This window comes from Cryptomeria japonica, chromosome 7, assembly GCF_030272615.1.
Source record: "Cryptomeria japonica chromosome 7, Sugi_1.0, whole genome shotgun sequence".
Lineage (NCBI taxonomy): Eukaryota > Viridiplantae > Streptophyta > Pinopsida > Cupressales > Cupressaceae > Cryptomeria > Cryptomeria japonica.
Genome location: NC_081411.1, coordinates 333,999,362 through 334,015,924, shown reverse-complemented (window position 1 = coordinate 334,015,924; position 16,563 = coordinate 333,999,362). Strand labels below are relative to the sequence as shown.

Genomic DNA, 16,563 nt, shown 5'->3' with positions numbered 1-16,563 from the left:
TTTGGGTCAAAGTAGAATGTCTTATGTCGCTCTGGACCCTTTGGAAGGGTCAGGAGCGAAATTGAAATTCGCTTTGGACCCTTTGGAAGGGTTAGGAGCGAAATTTGACTTTTTGGTCTCTCTGTCAGGATTCATGTATAGAATATAACATTTAAGTAAAAGATATAAGGAAAGGTCACTTATACTTTAAGTTATATTCCATATATACTGTCAGGATGTTTGAGAGTGGTTTCGGACCTCCAGGAGTTATAATGCAAAATCTAGTTTTTGGAGGATTCTTCAATTTTCCAGATTTAGTCAAATTTCAGGATCAGGATGACATTCCAGACTTAGCCAAATTTCAGGGCATTTGAAGATCAGGATGACATTCCAGACTTCATCACTCACCAACTTGACCTAACTCAGACCTTCAAAGAGGATATTCACTCACCAAGCAAGACACAATTAGCAACAAGAGCAAAACTAGGCCCTAAGGAAGACTTTCAAAGAAACCCTAACCCGGAGCATCCACTGACTCACCTTTAGCTAAAAGAGAGCCTGCTATCTTAGTGATCCCTCTGGCAACACTCAGCATGCAAAGGCTAATAGACAAAACCCTAAAAGACCTAGAAAAACAAACCCCAGAAAGCAAAAAGTAGGGGTCCCCTTTTGCAATGGGGCGATTTGTGAATACGTCACAACAGGTCGTTCAGCTCATGGGTTTGAACAAGTGAAGTGTGGGGAATGATGGACCAAGCGTTGAGCTCTTGCATCTACTCCGAAGCAATGATGGTATCTTTTATTTCATCTAGGTAGAAATGAATGGATGCCCTAGCATTTAAAGTGTTTTTCTCACTCTGAAGCCTACTCACAAGTCTTTACTTTTGTTCAATTTGCAAATTTATGTAAAAAAGTTCTCCATGAAATTATGTAAAAGTTAATCAGGATGGTCCAATCTCAAATTTACATCCTTCAGAGCTTGAAGCTTTCTCTCATACATAGATTTATGTTTCTCCTTCATAGCAATAGCATCAAGAAGCCGGACTCTTTCACTTTCAAGATTCACTGAGGGTAATTTTAATCGATTCTTGTATTTCCTTGAGATGCTCTTTACTTTTATCTAGAATAAGTTGTTGTTCTTTGATTCTGTACTATTTAGAGTTCACTTATTCACTTTTGCGTCAATTTCCTTTCTTAAGGATAGTAATTCCTCTAACAGGAAGACATGAACTAACTGGAAATAAATGATACTTCTGACTCAAGCTGTTTTATTTTAGACAAGGCCTTCAGACAAGTTTGATCTTTTTCAACATCTTTTCCAGAGAATATATATTTTCCTGATTTAAAGCCTTTCTTGTCTTTTTAACTCTTGCTATGCCTTTTCCACTCTTGCTTTCCATCAACTCTGTACTGCCTGGAATCATCTGGATTTATTCTGACACTTAATATTATAAAATGATCGTGTTCACTATTTCCATTGATGGCCAATTCAAGTACAACTTCACAGGCTTCCTTAGTGTCTGCTGACTAAAGCTCAGAACTATAACAGACTCAAAGTGGAGATGTCTCAGTGCATAAAGCAAAAGATACTGCATGCCACATTCATTGCATTTTATAAAGCTGTATTTCTTAGAGGAATTTTGTCAAACAGTTCACAGTGCCTTGTCTATGCTTCACATGTTGCATACATTTTTGCAATTCCTGTCTACCAGGGCAGTTGCAACTACAACACCTGACCAATTCCCATAATCATTTATGCTTTGGTGGAAACCCTAAGTGTTCATTTTAGCACAGGTAAATATGAGAATGTGATAGTGCTTCCTTCAACTCATTCTCTCTCTATATAATGCTGTAACAGGCTGAGTAACAACTGGTATGTTGCATTCTTGTGAAGGTTTTTAACACATTTCAGCAGATCCATTGTGTGTCTATCCTGCAATCATTGCATGCCTCTTCTATTATGGTTCAATGGGTATCCATGCCCTGTTCAAACACTCCCATTCTTGGTGCAGGCATGGGAGAATGCCAGCAGTGGTATGGAGTTCAACAGATCACATTTCATTCTTAAGCATTGCTTTTGTTTTTGTGGGAATGCAAGATTCAAAAGGAAATTTGGATTTTTTCCCACATCCACATGTAGAGTTCTTTTAATATGTGCTTTTGAGGGGAGAGAGGTGCGGAACAAACCCAACAAAAATCTGCAATATTTGTTAAGTCTATCAGAGTTTCAAAATTGTATCATACTAAAGGAATTTTTAAACTTTATTAAACTTTTGATTGTCTTTCTCTTCCAGAATTTCAGAACTTGAGGGCATGCAGGAATAGGAGGGCATTCTGCACTTCCCTAAGAGCCTATGAAGTCTGCCCTTCTCCTTTTATAAAGTAAAATTTGCAAATTTTATATGCAAATGTGAGTTGCGAACCAGCTTCTCATTTCTGCCCTTTTTATACATACATGCAGAATTAACATCAGAATTTAAAAGAACATACATTTTATACATACATGACCTGAAACTATGTAAACTAACTTATGAACATTCAAGAAGACTTTAAGCAAACACTTATAAACTTTGTTGCAAATACAAACCAAACATTTTTGCCGACTTCACCTACACACTTTAAAACTTTGCTGGAAAATCAAAATTAAAATCATGACTCGACATTCTTGCTGGTTAGACAATTTAATTAATTGTAATATCGAATTGGCAAATTTAATTTCGTCGTATTATTAAATTGACTCCCATCCACTTGCAAACTCTAAATAATTGTGAATTTGCAATTGTCAAACTATGACTGCGCTCTGATTTAAAATGTCATCACCAATATGTTTCCAACTTGTGGAGGATCCCTTAGAACCTATTGTCAAATTTTCCAAAACATTTTATCACTTTATGAAGTTGCGATCTGTCACAGAAATAAATATGCTGAGGAGTGTACTAAGGTGACATACCTATAACACCGTATTGGAACACTGAAATTGTTTAACCACATAATTGCCTTTATATAAACTAAATTAACACAAAAATTCATTCAATTCAAAGCATCTTGCAATTTTCCCTGTTGCATTGGATATTTTGGCATTGTTTAATATGCCAATATTTTTCTGATTCAATCCTTAGTAAATCAATCCCATTTATACTTTTAGTTTGCCAAGTCAATCCCAAGTCTTAGCAATTCTAATATGAATGATAATAAAGAAATAAACCTGAAAGGGAAAAATGATAGATACATAACATAATGCAGTTTAAGTGAGCATTAGCTATTAGATCTTCTTCTGAAATATTAAACAAATGAAAGACAGAATTGGTACCTGATACTCAGCTTTTTCGGCTAGAAGCTGCAGGACTTTACCAATTTCCCGCAAAACTAGAAGTGTTAAATGTGCATCCAATTTAACAGCTTCAATTTCTTCTTGAATACGAGAAATAAACCTTGAGATTTGCTCCTGAGATGGAATACTTCCTCTGCTGGACAATGGGAACAAATTGTGGTTCACGAGGTCAGAAAGACTGCTCAAACAATGAGCCAAATAAGCTGTCTGGAAAGATTCTATAGCAACTAGCATTTGATCCTTCCCTTCTGTCTTAATTGCAGGAAGGACACCTTTGACGTTGGTGTCTCGCAAAATCCACTCAATTAAATTCTCAACCATAGACAATAGTTTTGGATATCCCAAAACTAATGTCTCTTTGATGAAACTCGATGCTGTGAAGGCAGATTTGATCTGACTTGAAAAAGACTTGACAAGTGCATCCCAAACACGATCTGTCAACATAAGATCCCCTTCCTGGATGCAAACACCCAGTTAAATATTAATTGTTTGACCAAAGCAAAGCTTTTGGAAGATGCAAATATTCATATGTGAACACCCAAAAAAAAAATCATGAAGCTCAATGCGTCAAATATATCATATAGCTTCTTATGCTTTATTTATTTTCAATGTGCAAAAGATGAAGAGACAATGTATCAGTTTATAGAATATAGAAGCAGCAACGAATGGGATTAATGTAAAAGAGATTAAAAATCTTGGAAGAAAGAAGGCATATCTTCCTCCTTATAGTTATAAATATAAATATTATACACATCAGGCAAAAAGACAAAATTTTCTCCAGCTGAAGAAAGGTGCAGTTGAATAAAGGCAATTGTCTCTTTAAAAAAGGTAAGTGATTCTTCATATTTTGCATTTTTAAGCAGGAATGCTTCCCAGTGACAAAATGTGGATTGAGACACGAGGCAAAATATAAATTAGAAAATAGATGACGGGATCAGTAATTACGAGCAGTCCGGGATGACTGTAAACATAAATGTAAGCTTGGGAAAGACAGGGTTATTATTGCAGAAGCATTAAAGATGCAGGCAACAAATCACATGTTAGAAAAAAGCTTCCAACAAGCTACCAAAGACTTTTACCTTGGTGGAGATGAATACAGATTTCAGCAACTTAAAAACAACACAAATACATTTGAGAAATTCGTATGCAACAAGGTGCAATACTTTATCATCTTTAAAGGCAAATGCATTGTTTTAAAATTCAGTTCAAGCTACAGTGTGGCGGTATTCTGGATCATGCCACTAACGCATAAACAAAGATTTACTAGGTTTGAACATGTTAAAGACTGCCATGAACAATCTGCAATGCAGCAAAGAGCTATTTTGTCATCAAGCAACTACATGGGGTGCTAATTTCCATAAATATTAATCAGGACAAGCATTACAATGTCCCTTCTTGGGATATTCCTGTTGTTAGGTCTGCAAACAATATCAATCAGTAAAAACATTAGATCTTCTTGGGATATTCCTGTTGTTAGGTCTTGGGATATTCATTACTTTTCCAGCAATCTCATGACTTTGTCGACCACAGTCAACTTTGTCAGCAACTGTTGTCCTTTTCAGTAGCCAGGAAACTTCAGCAAGAAAGGTCTACTTTTGTAGCAGCATATGTCATGCCCCTTCCCCAATCTGACATTAAATAAAAAGTAAAACAGTCATTTGAAATTGTCTTACAAACTGTAAGACTTCACAATTTCAATAATCGTGCAAAAATCGAACAGGCTGTGAGGAATGGAGGATAATCATTCCTTAATTGTCCTGCCCCATCGTTGAAAGAAGATCCCATCACTAGGGAAATTGTCTTACTCACATGACTCACAATTTTCTACCATCCTACATCGGTGCATAACCTATAGAGAGGCACGATATTAATGACAGCGATTGAGAAGGCAGCCTAATTGATAACAAATAAAGGATTAATAACAATTTAATCATCATGACTTTGGAACATCGATCAGTTAAGATTGACAAGCACTTAATAAGAACTTGCTCTCAAGCATCTATATAGTTTAAATTGCAATCTGCCATCAGACCACAGCCTGGTATGCTGAATCTATTTTATAATTAGAACAATAAATTATTACAATTTCATAAAATTAATAATTAAAATTGAAAGGCCAATCTATTGCCCCTAAGAAGGATTGAATGTGGGAATGTTAGGGAGAGGCCAGTATTAATACCTCGCAAGATAGGTAATTCCTGTGGTGGAATGGACCATGCTACATCATACAAGGGCAATAGATAAGACCTGCAGTGGAATGGACATGTGTTACATCATACAAAGGCACTATTTATGAAGGATAGTTTCTAGCACCCTAACATGGTTATTCCCCATCCTTTGTAGGGTTGAGGTTTAGGTTAGAGGTAGGGTTTGGGGCTTAAATGTAATAGTTATCAAATGTATTATAAAAGCTAAATGTTCATTAGTTGCAATAATTGAATCTAAACATAATATTATGTTGAAATATGTTGGTCTTCCTAGTAAGAAGTATCATAAACCTTACTATTAAGAGTAACCCTAACGCTAAATTAATATAATTATAATTCTAGGACAAAAATGGAAGGAGACATTACAGCATAATTCATGACTCGGTATGTTCCTGACTTAAGACCTTGTGGTCAGCGTCATCCTCCATCTGGCCAATAGCAGTTGTCCTCAAACATCAAAGTGTACAACAAACACAATAATATCATCTCCAAATTGCACGATGTGCTTGCATATAGTACATCTTGGACCAATTCTCCAACAGTGTCCTTCCTTTATAGTACAACGAAGTGGATTCTTCATGAAACATTAGACTTTACCGTGTTGTAATGTTGGTTAAACACTCCAAACATTCCAAAAAATCAAGAAAAATGATGTGCACCATGACAATCCATGTGGTTTTGAAGGTCTTAATTTGGGCTTGGTGGCGGGGGCACTGCCCTTCAACCCTGCCCTATACCACAATAGGGAATGCACCAAGGGCATTGCCCCTAAACCGCGTGAGGGGCACTGCCCCTATGGACCCCACGAGGGGCACTGCTCCTCAACTCTGCTAGGGGCATCCCATTGCACTCATTTGAATGGCCAAGTAAACTACAAGTTCAAGTTTGCAAGGTATGGTTCCAAGTTCACGTACAAGTCTTCCTCTACAGTATTGTCATTGGTCTTCCTGAATATTACTCAATGTTTACTTGTCGTATGGGAGGGGATGATGTAGTTAGTGTACAACGTTTATTGTTATGTTTGAGAATATTGGTTATCCAACTATGTATTAAATGTTCATATTCAGTGTTTGTCAACTTTGAGTAGTTATAAGCATCGGGTGGTTGACGCTTGTGTTCCTCTTGGCAATCCCCGAAGCCTTTGAATATATTGTGTAACATCAAGGAAAGTAGTATGATCTAATCGGATCAACTCCAATCCCTGGCTGACCATCTGTGGTCTTCTTTTGTCACAATTTCATGTGCGAATAAAGACATATTTTACTCTTGTATCTAGTATGCATTGCAATCTTTATCATTAATTCATGTATTTTATTTATCAGATATAGCAATAAACAGACCTTCTCGGAATACAGTCAAGGAATCTAGATGAGCTTGTATCTTCTCTTTGTGATGTTTGGATTAAGTACCAATAATCCTGACAAGTGCCAAGTCATAGAATTATAAAAGGAAAAAACTAAAAATATATAGAAAGAGAGAGAGATAAGGTTTCCGGTAGCCCAATGGGGTGTTACAATGTGCTTTACATTTTCTATCCCTAAAATTTATTGGCTACGTCATTTGGGATGCTACTAGTAGCCCATACTGGTTGCTTCACTTGAAATTTAATACCCATACATTGGAGCAGTAATATTTCATTTAAAACACAAATTATCTATTTTAAGATTACCATGCAGTTGAAGATGCCTGGTGGTTTAGTGAAGTTATGCTTTAAGGCATCTTTAGATGTTATCAGCTAATAAGAATGACATCATAGAAAGATGCAGAAAATACTTGCTGGTGTGTCCTAGCAGACTGCTGAAATGAAGGGTTTTCTCACATTATATTTGAGTACGGAAATTTGGACACTTTTCACTGTAAGATTGATAAAAAGGATAAGAAACTGGATTATGAGATGAGTATTTCCAGGACTATTAAGAGAGCACATAGCATAGACATATGCCAGAATATCAATGAAAAATAAGGTCTCAACTACAATGATGGAGAAAGAATTGATTTGCACAAAGAACCAGAACAGAGCAGGAAATATGCAACATCGAGGTTTGATGGCAAAGGGTATTATTTGGGAAGATTAAAGCCTCACTTTGGCTTGCACCGTATCTGTTAATTTTACTATGAAGCTTTCCAAATTCCATCTATTACTTATAAATATAGACCAAGTCTGTATACCTAAAACTCATGAAGCTCAATAAGGAAGACAATTATAATTCTGAAGCAGTTTTGTGAACCTTTAATGTCTACATTTATGAATTTTCAGTGCATGTCAGCAATCTGACAATGAGTCCACAGTCCAATCAAAGATATACAAGTGCTAACATTAGAGCAGACGATCAAAATTCTAAATCGGATTTTTAACTTTAATGTCTGTATATAGCAATAATACAATATGTTCTCCATTCTGAGAAGAAAGTATTAGGGATAATTAAAAATTTTGTGTATTGCAGATCATAAGAAACTGAAAGATCTGCATTTAGATATATACCTGTATTACTTCATCGAGAAACAGAGCATGTGTGAAAGGATCTCTCTTCTTTGAAAGCACCCTCTGTAAATGCCACACTGCAACCATGATTGAATGCAACTGATCCATACAAGCCCCCATCCTTTGCCATAGCCCCTCCTTTGCTTTCAAACTGCCTCCCAGCTGAGGAGTCCCACTCCTCTGAATCCCACCTGGACCAAAACCTGAACCCACACTAGCTGATATCGCCTTCATATCCAACGCAGAACTCACACTTTTCACGCCTTGTGCCTTGTACTTCCCAATCATACCTTCCACAGTGGACTTCAGCTCCCCCATATTATAATACACCTGCAAAATGCTCAAAGAGTTCAAATATTTTACTAGCGTAGAATGGTTCACAAATCTTTCTACTCCAAGGAAATAAAAATATACACACTACACGCTACTTGCAAGGAAAGAGCTGTGTTTACCATTACATATATGATATATCCATATTATAGCCAGTCTAGTAAATTTATAAACGTTTTAATAAAAAATTGGCAAAGATTTTTTTCGGAAATGTTTTCAACTGGCAATATATTTTGGTAGATATGCTAGTTGGCAAATCTATTTTTTGAAGATTTGACGAAAGTTAGCAAACTGGAGAAGGATACCCTACCTGCAATGCACTGCCCACTTCAGCCTGGTTCAATGCCTCCATACCACTCTCAAAGACCTTCATCGCCTCAGACCGCAACCGTCCTCCTGCATCCACAAGCCAGGGAATCTCTTCATCGACAACTTCAATGCCAACGAGATCACCTTCCCTTTTCAGACTCTCAATTTCATTATATAATTGAGCAGCCTTACTCAAATCTTGCTTAAGGGCACCACCGCCATCCATCAACTCTCTGAGTCTCTTCACCTGTCTCAAAACCCTAACAATACTCTGCAGAAGCTCTACAGTCTCATGAAGGTTCTTAAGCTGCTGCGACTTCACCTTGATCTGCTTGTACGGCTCGGCAATCTCGGATCTAACCCTAGTTACACTCGCCTGCAGACCGCTAACCCCGGATTTAACCACAGACAAGGCCCCCTCTGCGTCCTTCAAGCTGGACAGCTGTTGAAGCAGCTCATCATGGCGTAAATACACTTCATTTCTTAACTGTTTTTCAAGGAGACGTATGCCTTCTTCTAATTTATCTGCGCAAGAGGCGGCGGATCCGCTGCTGAGGGCTTCACTGGCGAATTTAGTGGAATTAAAATTGTCTGATAAGAATTTGGACAGGATGGGATCTTGCTTGAATTCTTGTTCTAGAGAAGGAGGTGGATCATTCGAATCCCACACACTTGAACTGTTTTCGCGGGGAGTTGACGAGGGTTTCATGCTTGAAATGCGGTGCATAGGAGACGAAGGAGTAACATTATTATTGTTTAAGGCCAATACCCCTCCTCTGTGAAAAGTGTTGATGGATCTTGCCATTCTCTTTACTTCCTATATTTCCCTTCACTGGAATTTCATTATCTTTCTCCTCTAATGAAAATTTACCATTGAAATACAGAGCCAAGCAAACATACCTTGTTGAAATCCAAGATTGGTAGTATTTGTAATGCAGATCCGCAAACTATTTTTGTCCTTCTTATTGTCACAGCTCTGATCTATTCAAATTGTAATGGCGGCCATCTATTCCGAACAAAAAATGCATTTGAATGATATATGATTGATGTGAAGCGACTTGAAATGTTACCGCAGATTAAATTTGCCGGAACGTTTAGTTCCTCTGCTTCATATCAGAGTCTCCCGTTTTTGAAAATTCATATCGTGTTTATAAAACTATTCGCAAAACTTTTCTATTTAATTCACTGGCAAAAAGTCCAAAAATAAAAATTGTACTTTAAGTGACGAGGTAAACTTAAAGGACCCGCGACTGTGATCAGGAAATGCATAATTATTAGTATAAATATTTAAAATATGAATATATGAAAGAGATGAGATTTCCACACTATGAAATATTATATAGTTTCAAGATGTATGAACGTTTACATTAGATTTGTTATATAAGTTCAATAAATATTATTCTTTTAATTATATTAAAAAATATTTTTTAACATAGTATTGTAATGGATAATATAATATTGAGAGAATATTAAGAATGGCGAAGAAGGTGGTGCGTCATATTTTATAAAAATCTCTTCTTTAGGAATGTCATATTTGTTTATTCAAATCTAGTTTTGACTGATTAATAGTCTAGGTGTTTGATGTTTTGTTTTATTTTTTATTTTTATTTTTATTTTTACCATTGTGAACTTGTTTATTATTATATAAATTTGAAATATTTTTTTTCTTCTCATATGTGTCATCTCTATTGCATTAAATATATAGTTGGTTTTCCTCTCTATCATTTATGGTCATAGAGATGGTTACAAAAAGTTAACAAAAAACTATGGTAGTGATGAGTTATTTATAGTGGACTTGGGAGAATATTATAGTAACATTGGTATCGATAGAAAGTCGTACAAGATGATTTTACAAGTGCTCATATTGATAGGAAGTCATACAAGATGATTTATAAGTGCCCAAAATTGCATAGGCCAACATAAAAATTTGATGATGACCTAGTAGTCTTGCTCCTAACCCACCTAGCATGAAATACATTCCTTCTCAATGTTTTTTACTTGATTCATTTCCATATTGTTTAGCCATTGGACTGGCTTTCAAGTCTTTTTGCTCCTCTAAAACCCTTTTCAAGACCTCCAATTGTAGGGTAGCTTGAGAAACCCGAGGGCCACCTATGCAACCTACCCTAGTGTTAAGGTGACCCCAACCCCCATAGGGGTTTTTGTGTCCTAAAATGCACCTAGTGCATTTATGACACTTACACATGACGCCTAGTGCATTTATAATGAATCCATGATCAAAATTATGTTATTTTGGCATCATGGGCTCAAAAGGCAAGGGGCCTTGAAATGCCTTGAAAGCCCCTTTGGGCCTACTTTTTGATGGACGTCAACGCGACGCACTAACGTCGCGAAAAGCTGGTCGAATCTCAAATATGGCAGAGAGTCAGACGTTGGCTGACGTGTGTCCTTTGGCTCGCGTTTTGCCCTAATGGCTCTTCATGCCCCTTTCGGGTTTAAGAACCCTTCCTAGCTCATTTTGAAGGGTTCTCGATCTTGGGTTCTTGGCTCTTGGCTCTTAGCTTTCATTGTGCTCTTGATAACTCACAACTCTCTTTATGCTCTTGGACATACACTCTACCAATATCAAGCTACAATCATCTCATGGTGGCTTCTTACCAGCAAAGCGATCAAGTGGGCTTCGTCACACTCACGAATCCAAATATCGAGGGGTTTGGCTTCATGCTCATTCTCTCTCTCTTTTACCAATCTCTTTCACATGCAATGAGTCCTTTACATTGTTAAAATTTTATTTCCAATATTCCACTATTTCAATATTTCAATATCTTCCTATATTTATTGCATGCAATAGGAGTTAACTTCTTTTAGACAAAGTTTAGTTTCCATTTGCATTTATTTTCCAATTTACCAAGTTCCAATTTATTTTTCCAATCTATCTATATGGTTGTCCATGGTGGTAGAAACACCTAAACGAGGGTTTGACTGAGGCAAGCCCCTATACAGCCCCAACATTTTTCCCCCACTCAATGTGTGCAGGTGATGTATAGATTATGCACACAAATAACTACACGTAGGTATGTTTCTAGGACTTTCTCTGTCTGTGGGCCGTATGGACTACAGCGCATCGCGCTAGTGTCCGCGCTGGCATCCTGAACCCGAGAGCTCCCCATCCGAAAGGTATAACCTGTTTCTAGTGTTGCATCATTTTGTAAATTCAATTTCTATATATTTATTGTTTCTGCATTATAATTATGTTATTTATCTCTTGTAAGTGTAGCTAGCATAGTTGTTTGTTATCCCCTAGCTCATCTTAGCGCTTGTTCAAAGAGCTAGTGACAGATAGATTTGCCTTCTAAGATTTATCATCTTGGAGGGGAAAAACTCCTCCCCTACATTTTGGTGAACGCAACGTGAATGCCTGATGTTAGATATTTTCCTTTTGGAGTTCGATGCCTTTGATAAGGCATTCTCAAAGGATGATTTTGATATGTTGGATGAAGTCTTGGATGACTTCCTTGAAGCACCTTCTCCTAAAAGAGATGTAAAGGGTGATTCATCATCCATGACATCCTCATGCAAAAATGAAGGGTTTGTGAATGTCATTGTTGTCTCTACGGCCCCACAAAGGCCTAAGAGACCTTACATCCATGTGACAGTGGCAAGTCCTTCTCCTAAGAGAGTTAAGACCATTAATGGAAAACCTTTAAAGGGAGAAGCTTCTGATTTATATACTAGATTTATGCAATCCAAGAAACCATCCTATAATATTATTACTCACACATATAACACTCGGAATAACATACAAGTTCCTAAACCACCTCGAACTTTTGTACCTCCTTCTCAACCTGTCTTTCCTAAGGCACTTCGATAAGGTTACTCCGATCTAAGGTCTCACTTTGGGATTTGATTCAAACCGCCCTGATGTATCAAGGCATGCTACAGGAAGCCTTGCAAACAATTTTGCTACCTTCCTCTGCAAGATAGGTTGATGTGAATGTGTTGATAGATCATATTCATGTGGATTTCTCAAATATTACCTTTTATCTGCATGAACTCCTACCTCCTGAAGTGAGGAATTTAGCAGATCCATTAATGATCATTGTTCATGTGAATGGTGTTGGTATTAAACGAATGCTTGTTGATACAAGTTCAACACTAAATGTTTATGGTTTAAACTCTTTACCAAAGATCAAGGTGGACCCAAATTCTTTGGCAACCTCCTCCTTATTCATCTGAGGTTTTGATAACAATGGTAAGACCACTGTGGGGATTGTCATACTATCCTTAAAGGTTGGACCGGTCACTATTCTAACCCTTGTGCTCATTATGTCAGACCCTTTATCATACAATCTTCTTTTAGGCAGACCATGGCTACATGCTTTGGAAGTTGTTTCATCTACACTTCATGGGATCTGTGAAGTTTGTGGCTAATAATCAGGTTGTTATAGTTAAGGTTGATCCTGAGGGTATGCAGATATGTCAAATAGTCGTGGTGGGTCAAGCTTCTTTTACACCTTCCTTTCAAAATTATGTACCCACTCTGTCTTCTTCAATCGTAACTTTTGCTTCTATCTCATCCCCTAAAAAGAAAGAGCGTAAGAAGGAAGAAGTCACTAAGGAAGTTGTTAAAAAGAAGAGATCACCTGAGAAGTAGGATTCTTCGAAAGAAAAATCCCCAAAGGTAGATACTCCTAAGGTGAAAATGTTGGAGTCTACACCTGTAAAACCTTCCCTGGCTAAATCACATTCAAAAGTGAATGCACACTTGGGTGATGATTGGGGTTCTTTGGATTTCACCGACTCTCGTGTTGGTGAGTACAAAGTAGATCCTATCCACTTAAGTTTTCCTAAGATTTCATTCACCTCAGCTACGAAATATGATTATGCATCTTTAAAGCTAGGTGATTCTTATCATGTCGATCACCTTTTCTATACGAAGTCACCATCATTCAAACAATTACAAAACATCTATTGTCTTGGATACAAGCTCATGTCTCAGCTTGGGTATGATGGAAAGGGTTGTGGACCTAATGAACAAGGTATTGGATTCCTTTGGAGCCCGAACCTCGTCACCACAATACTAGACTAGGATATCGTCATACAGGTCAAAAGGCGAAATCATGCTTAACTGTTAACATGATTTTAGTCGATCTCCTTCCTTTAAAGCTTGTTCATCTGAAACTCATCGATGTATCACCTAATGAGATTCCCTTGGATCTTTTCCCTTCGAAAGAATCCTTGAAGGAATTTCTAGGTGCATATAATGGGTTGCCCTCTTATAATCACAAGCATTGATTCTTGTATTTCTTGAATACCTAGGCATACTTTAGAGAATTTGTTTCACAGGGGGCACCTCTATCTCACAAGGGAGAATAAATGTCTATTCCTCATCCCGAAGACCCTAGTGCGCTCCTTAGTGGAGAAACTACTGACATCATCATGAGCGATAAGGCTCTCGACAAGGTCATAAAAGTGGGAAAATGCCTATCCTCTGAAGAATTCAAAGAATATTCCAATTTTCTACATCAATTCCTTGACATCTTCACTTGGTCTTACAAAGGAGATGCCTGGCATTGATGAGTCTATTATGGTACACAACATTGTGCTTAGTCATGATGTTAAGTCGGTGAAACATAAGATTTGAAAGATGAATCCTAAGATGGCTTTATTAGTCAAGACCGAGATAGAGAAGCTCCTAAAAGATGGCTTTATCAACCCCATTGACTATTCACCCTGGATCTCGAACATTGTCCCAGTAAGCAAACCCGATGATCACATTTGTATTTGCATTGATTTTTGGGATGTGAACAAAGCCTCCCTTAAGGATGACTTTCCTCTCTCGAATATTGATATGATTGTGGATTCAACCGCGGGGTATGCTTTACTTTCATTCATGGACGACTTCTTGGGTTATAACCAGATCCATATTAACCCAGAAGATCAATATAAAACCACTTTCACAACCCCTTGGGGAACCTTTTGCTATGTTGTCATGTTATTTGGGTTGAGCAATGCAGTAGCGACCTATCAATGAGTCATGACCTTTATATTCCATGATTTCATCCATAAGATCTTAGAAGACTATGTCGATGATATCTTGGTAAAATCCTTAGCACGAGAAATGCATATTGAAAATCTCTGTCTGGTCTTTGAAAGACTCTGGTTGTATAAAATGAGACTAGATCCTCTTAAATGCATCTTCAGTGTTGATGCTGGGAAGCTCCTAGGATTCATTGTCTCCCGTCAAGGAATCGAAATAGACATAGATAAGATCGATGCAATTGTGAGCATGCCTCCACCTAAGAATATCTCTCAACTTCATGGCTTACAAGGGAAGATCCAAGTCATTCATTGGTTCGTGGCATAATTGGCTAATCATACCCTCCCTTTTACATGATTGTTGAAGAAAGATACCCATTTCAAATGGAATGAAGAATGTCAAAAAGCATTTGATTCCATCAAGGATTACTTAGCTAATCTTCTTATCCCCATGTTGACTATGTCTGATAGGCCTTTATTCTTGTATATTTCAGCCTCATCTCATGCTTTGGCGGTATTGTTGGCCCAACGCGATGATGAAGAGTGAGAAAGAGCAGTCTATTACATTAACCACAATTTAATAGGATATGAAACCTGATATTTTATTGTGGAAAAATAGTGCTTAGCTCTTGTCTTTGTGACTTAGAAGCTGAGACACTATATCATCCATGCAAAAACGTGGGTCATTGCTGAAAATGATATCCTCAAGAACCTCTTTGCAAAGTCTGATCTCTCAGGAAGGTTGGCCAAGTGTGTGATGTTGCTCTCTGAATTTGACCTGCATTTCATAACTCAAAAGTCAATCAAAGGCTAGGTCATTACCAATCAATTAGTTGATGCTCCCTCAGACAAGTCTTTTCCCACCTTAGACCTTTTTCTCGACTAGGATGTTTTGATCATTGACCAGGACTCCAGATGAGACATGTATTTTGACAGTTCAAGGTGTCAAAATGGCTCAAGCATAGGTGTGGTTTTTTGTCTCACCTAAAGGAAAGCCAATCCCTCTTTCTTTTCATTTAGAATTCCATTGTACCAATAACATCATTGAGTACGAGGCCTTGATAGCAGAACTCCATGTCGTGTTTTCATGGGAGTAAAGAACATCCACATCCATGGAGATTCTGAACTTATTGTAAACCAAGTGATGGGTGCCTATCATGTTAAATAGTTGAAGTTGTCTCAGTATAAGGATTTGGTACTAATCATACTAAATCAATTCGCTACTTACATGATCGATAGCATCTCACGGAGGGAAAATCATCATGCGGATGCCATGGCAAGAGTTGCTTCCCTTGTAGGCCTTGATTTTGGTTGGGACAAATACCACTTTGTGGTACAAGTCTTCCACTCTCCAGCCATATCTGATCAAACTCACTTTGATGTTCTTATGTGTGCCCATGTCGATCCAGGAGAATGGTTCGCACGCATTTTCAATAATTAAAAAACCAAAAGTTTTCTTGATGACGCTAGCAAAATTTCACGTGTGCGGATTCAAAAGATGACCAATCGTTACATTCTCTTATCTAATATGCTTTATAGGAGATCATACAACGGTCTTCTTTTGCGGTATAACAAAATTTGAGATCCCCCTTGCCCTTCAGGAAGCCCATTTAGGCTCTGGAGGTGGGCATTTTGGAGGAAAGTCTTTGGTACACAAACTGATTCACATGGGGTACTATTAGCAAATGATGGAACAATATTCCTTTGCCTTTGTCAAAAATTTCCCCCAATGTCAACAACATAGAAACCTGATTCGAGCCCCTACGCAAGAGCTCCGCAATCTAGTCTCTTTGTGGCATTTCTAGAGTTGGGGATTAGACATCATTGGCAAGATCTCCCCCTTCGTCTAAAGGCCATATCTTCATTATCACCACTACAGATTACTTCACGAAGTGAGTCAAAGAAATCTCACTAGGATAAACTAC

General features: G+C 37.6%; 1 protein-coding gene across 1 annotated transcript in view; it reads right to left on the bottom strand.

The window, feature by feature from the left end:
• LOC131043061 (conserved oligomeric Golgi complex subunit 5) overlaps positions 1-9,829 on the bottom strand; it is a 30,049-nt gene extending 20,220 nt beyond the window's left edge. The window contains exons 1-3 of the mRNA XM_057976402.2: positions 8,640-9,829; positions 8,000-8,329; positions 3,290-3,766 (exon numbers count right to left, since the gene is read on the bottom strand). Of these exons, the coding sequence (XP_057832385.1) occupies positions 3,290-3,766; positions 8,000-8,329; positions 8,640-9,443 (1,611 nt within the window). The 5' untranslated portion in view covers positions 9,444-9,829. The remainder of the gene's footprint in view (positions 1-3,289; positions 3,767-7,999; positions 8,330-8,639) is intronic.
• Between the last annotated feature and the right edge of the window lie 6,734 nt (positions 9,830-16,563).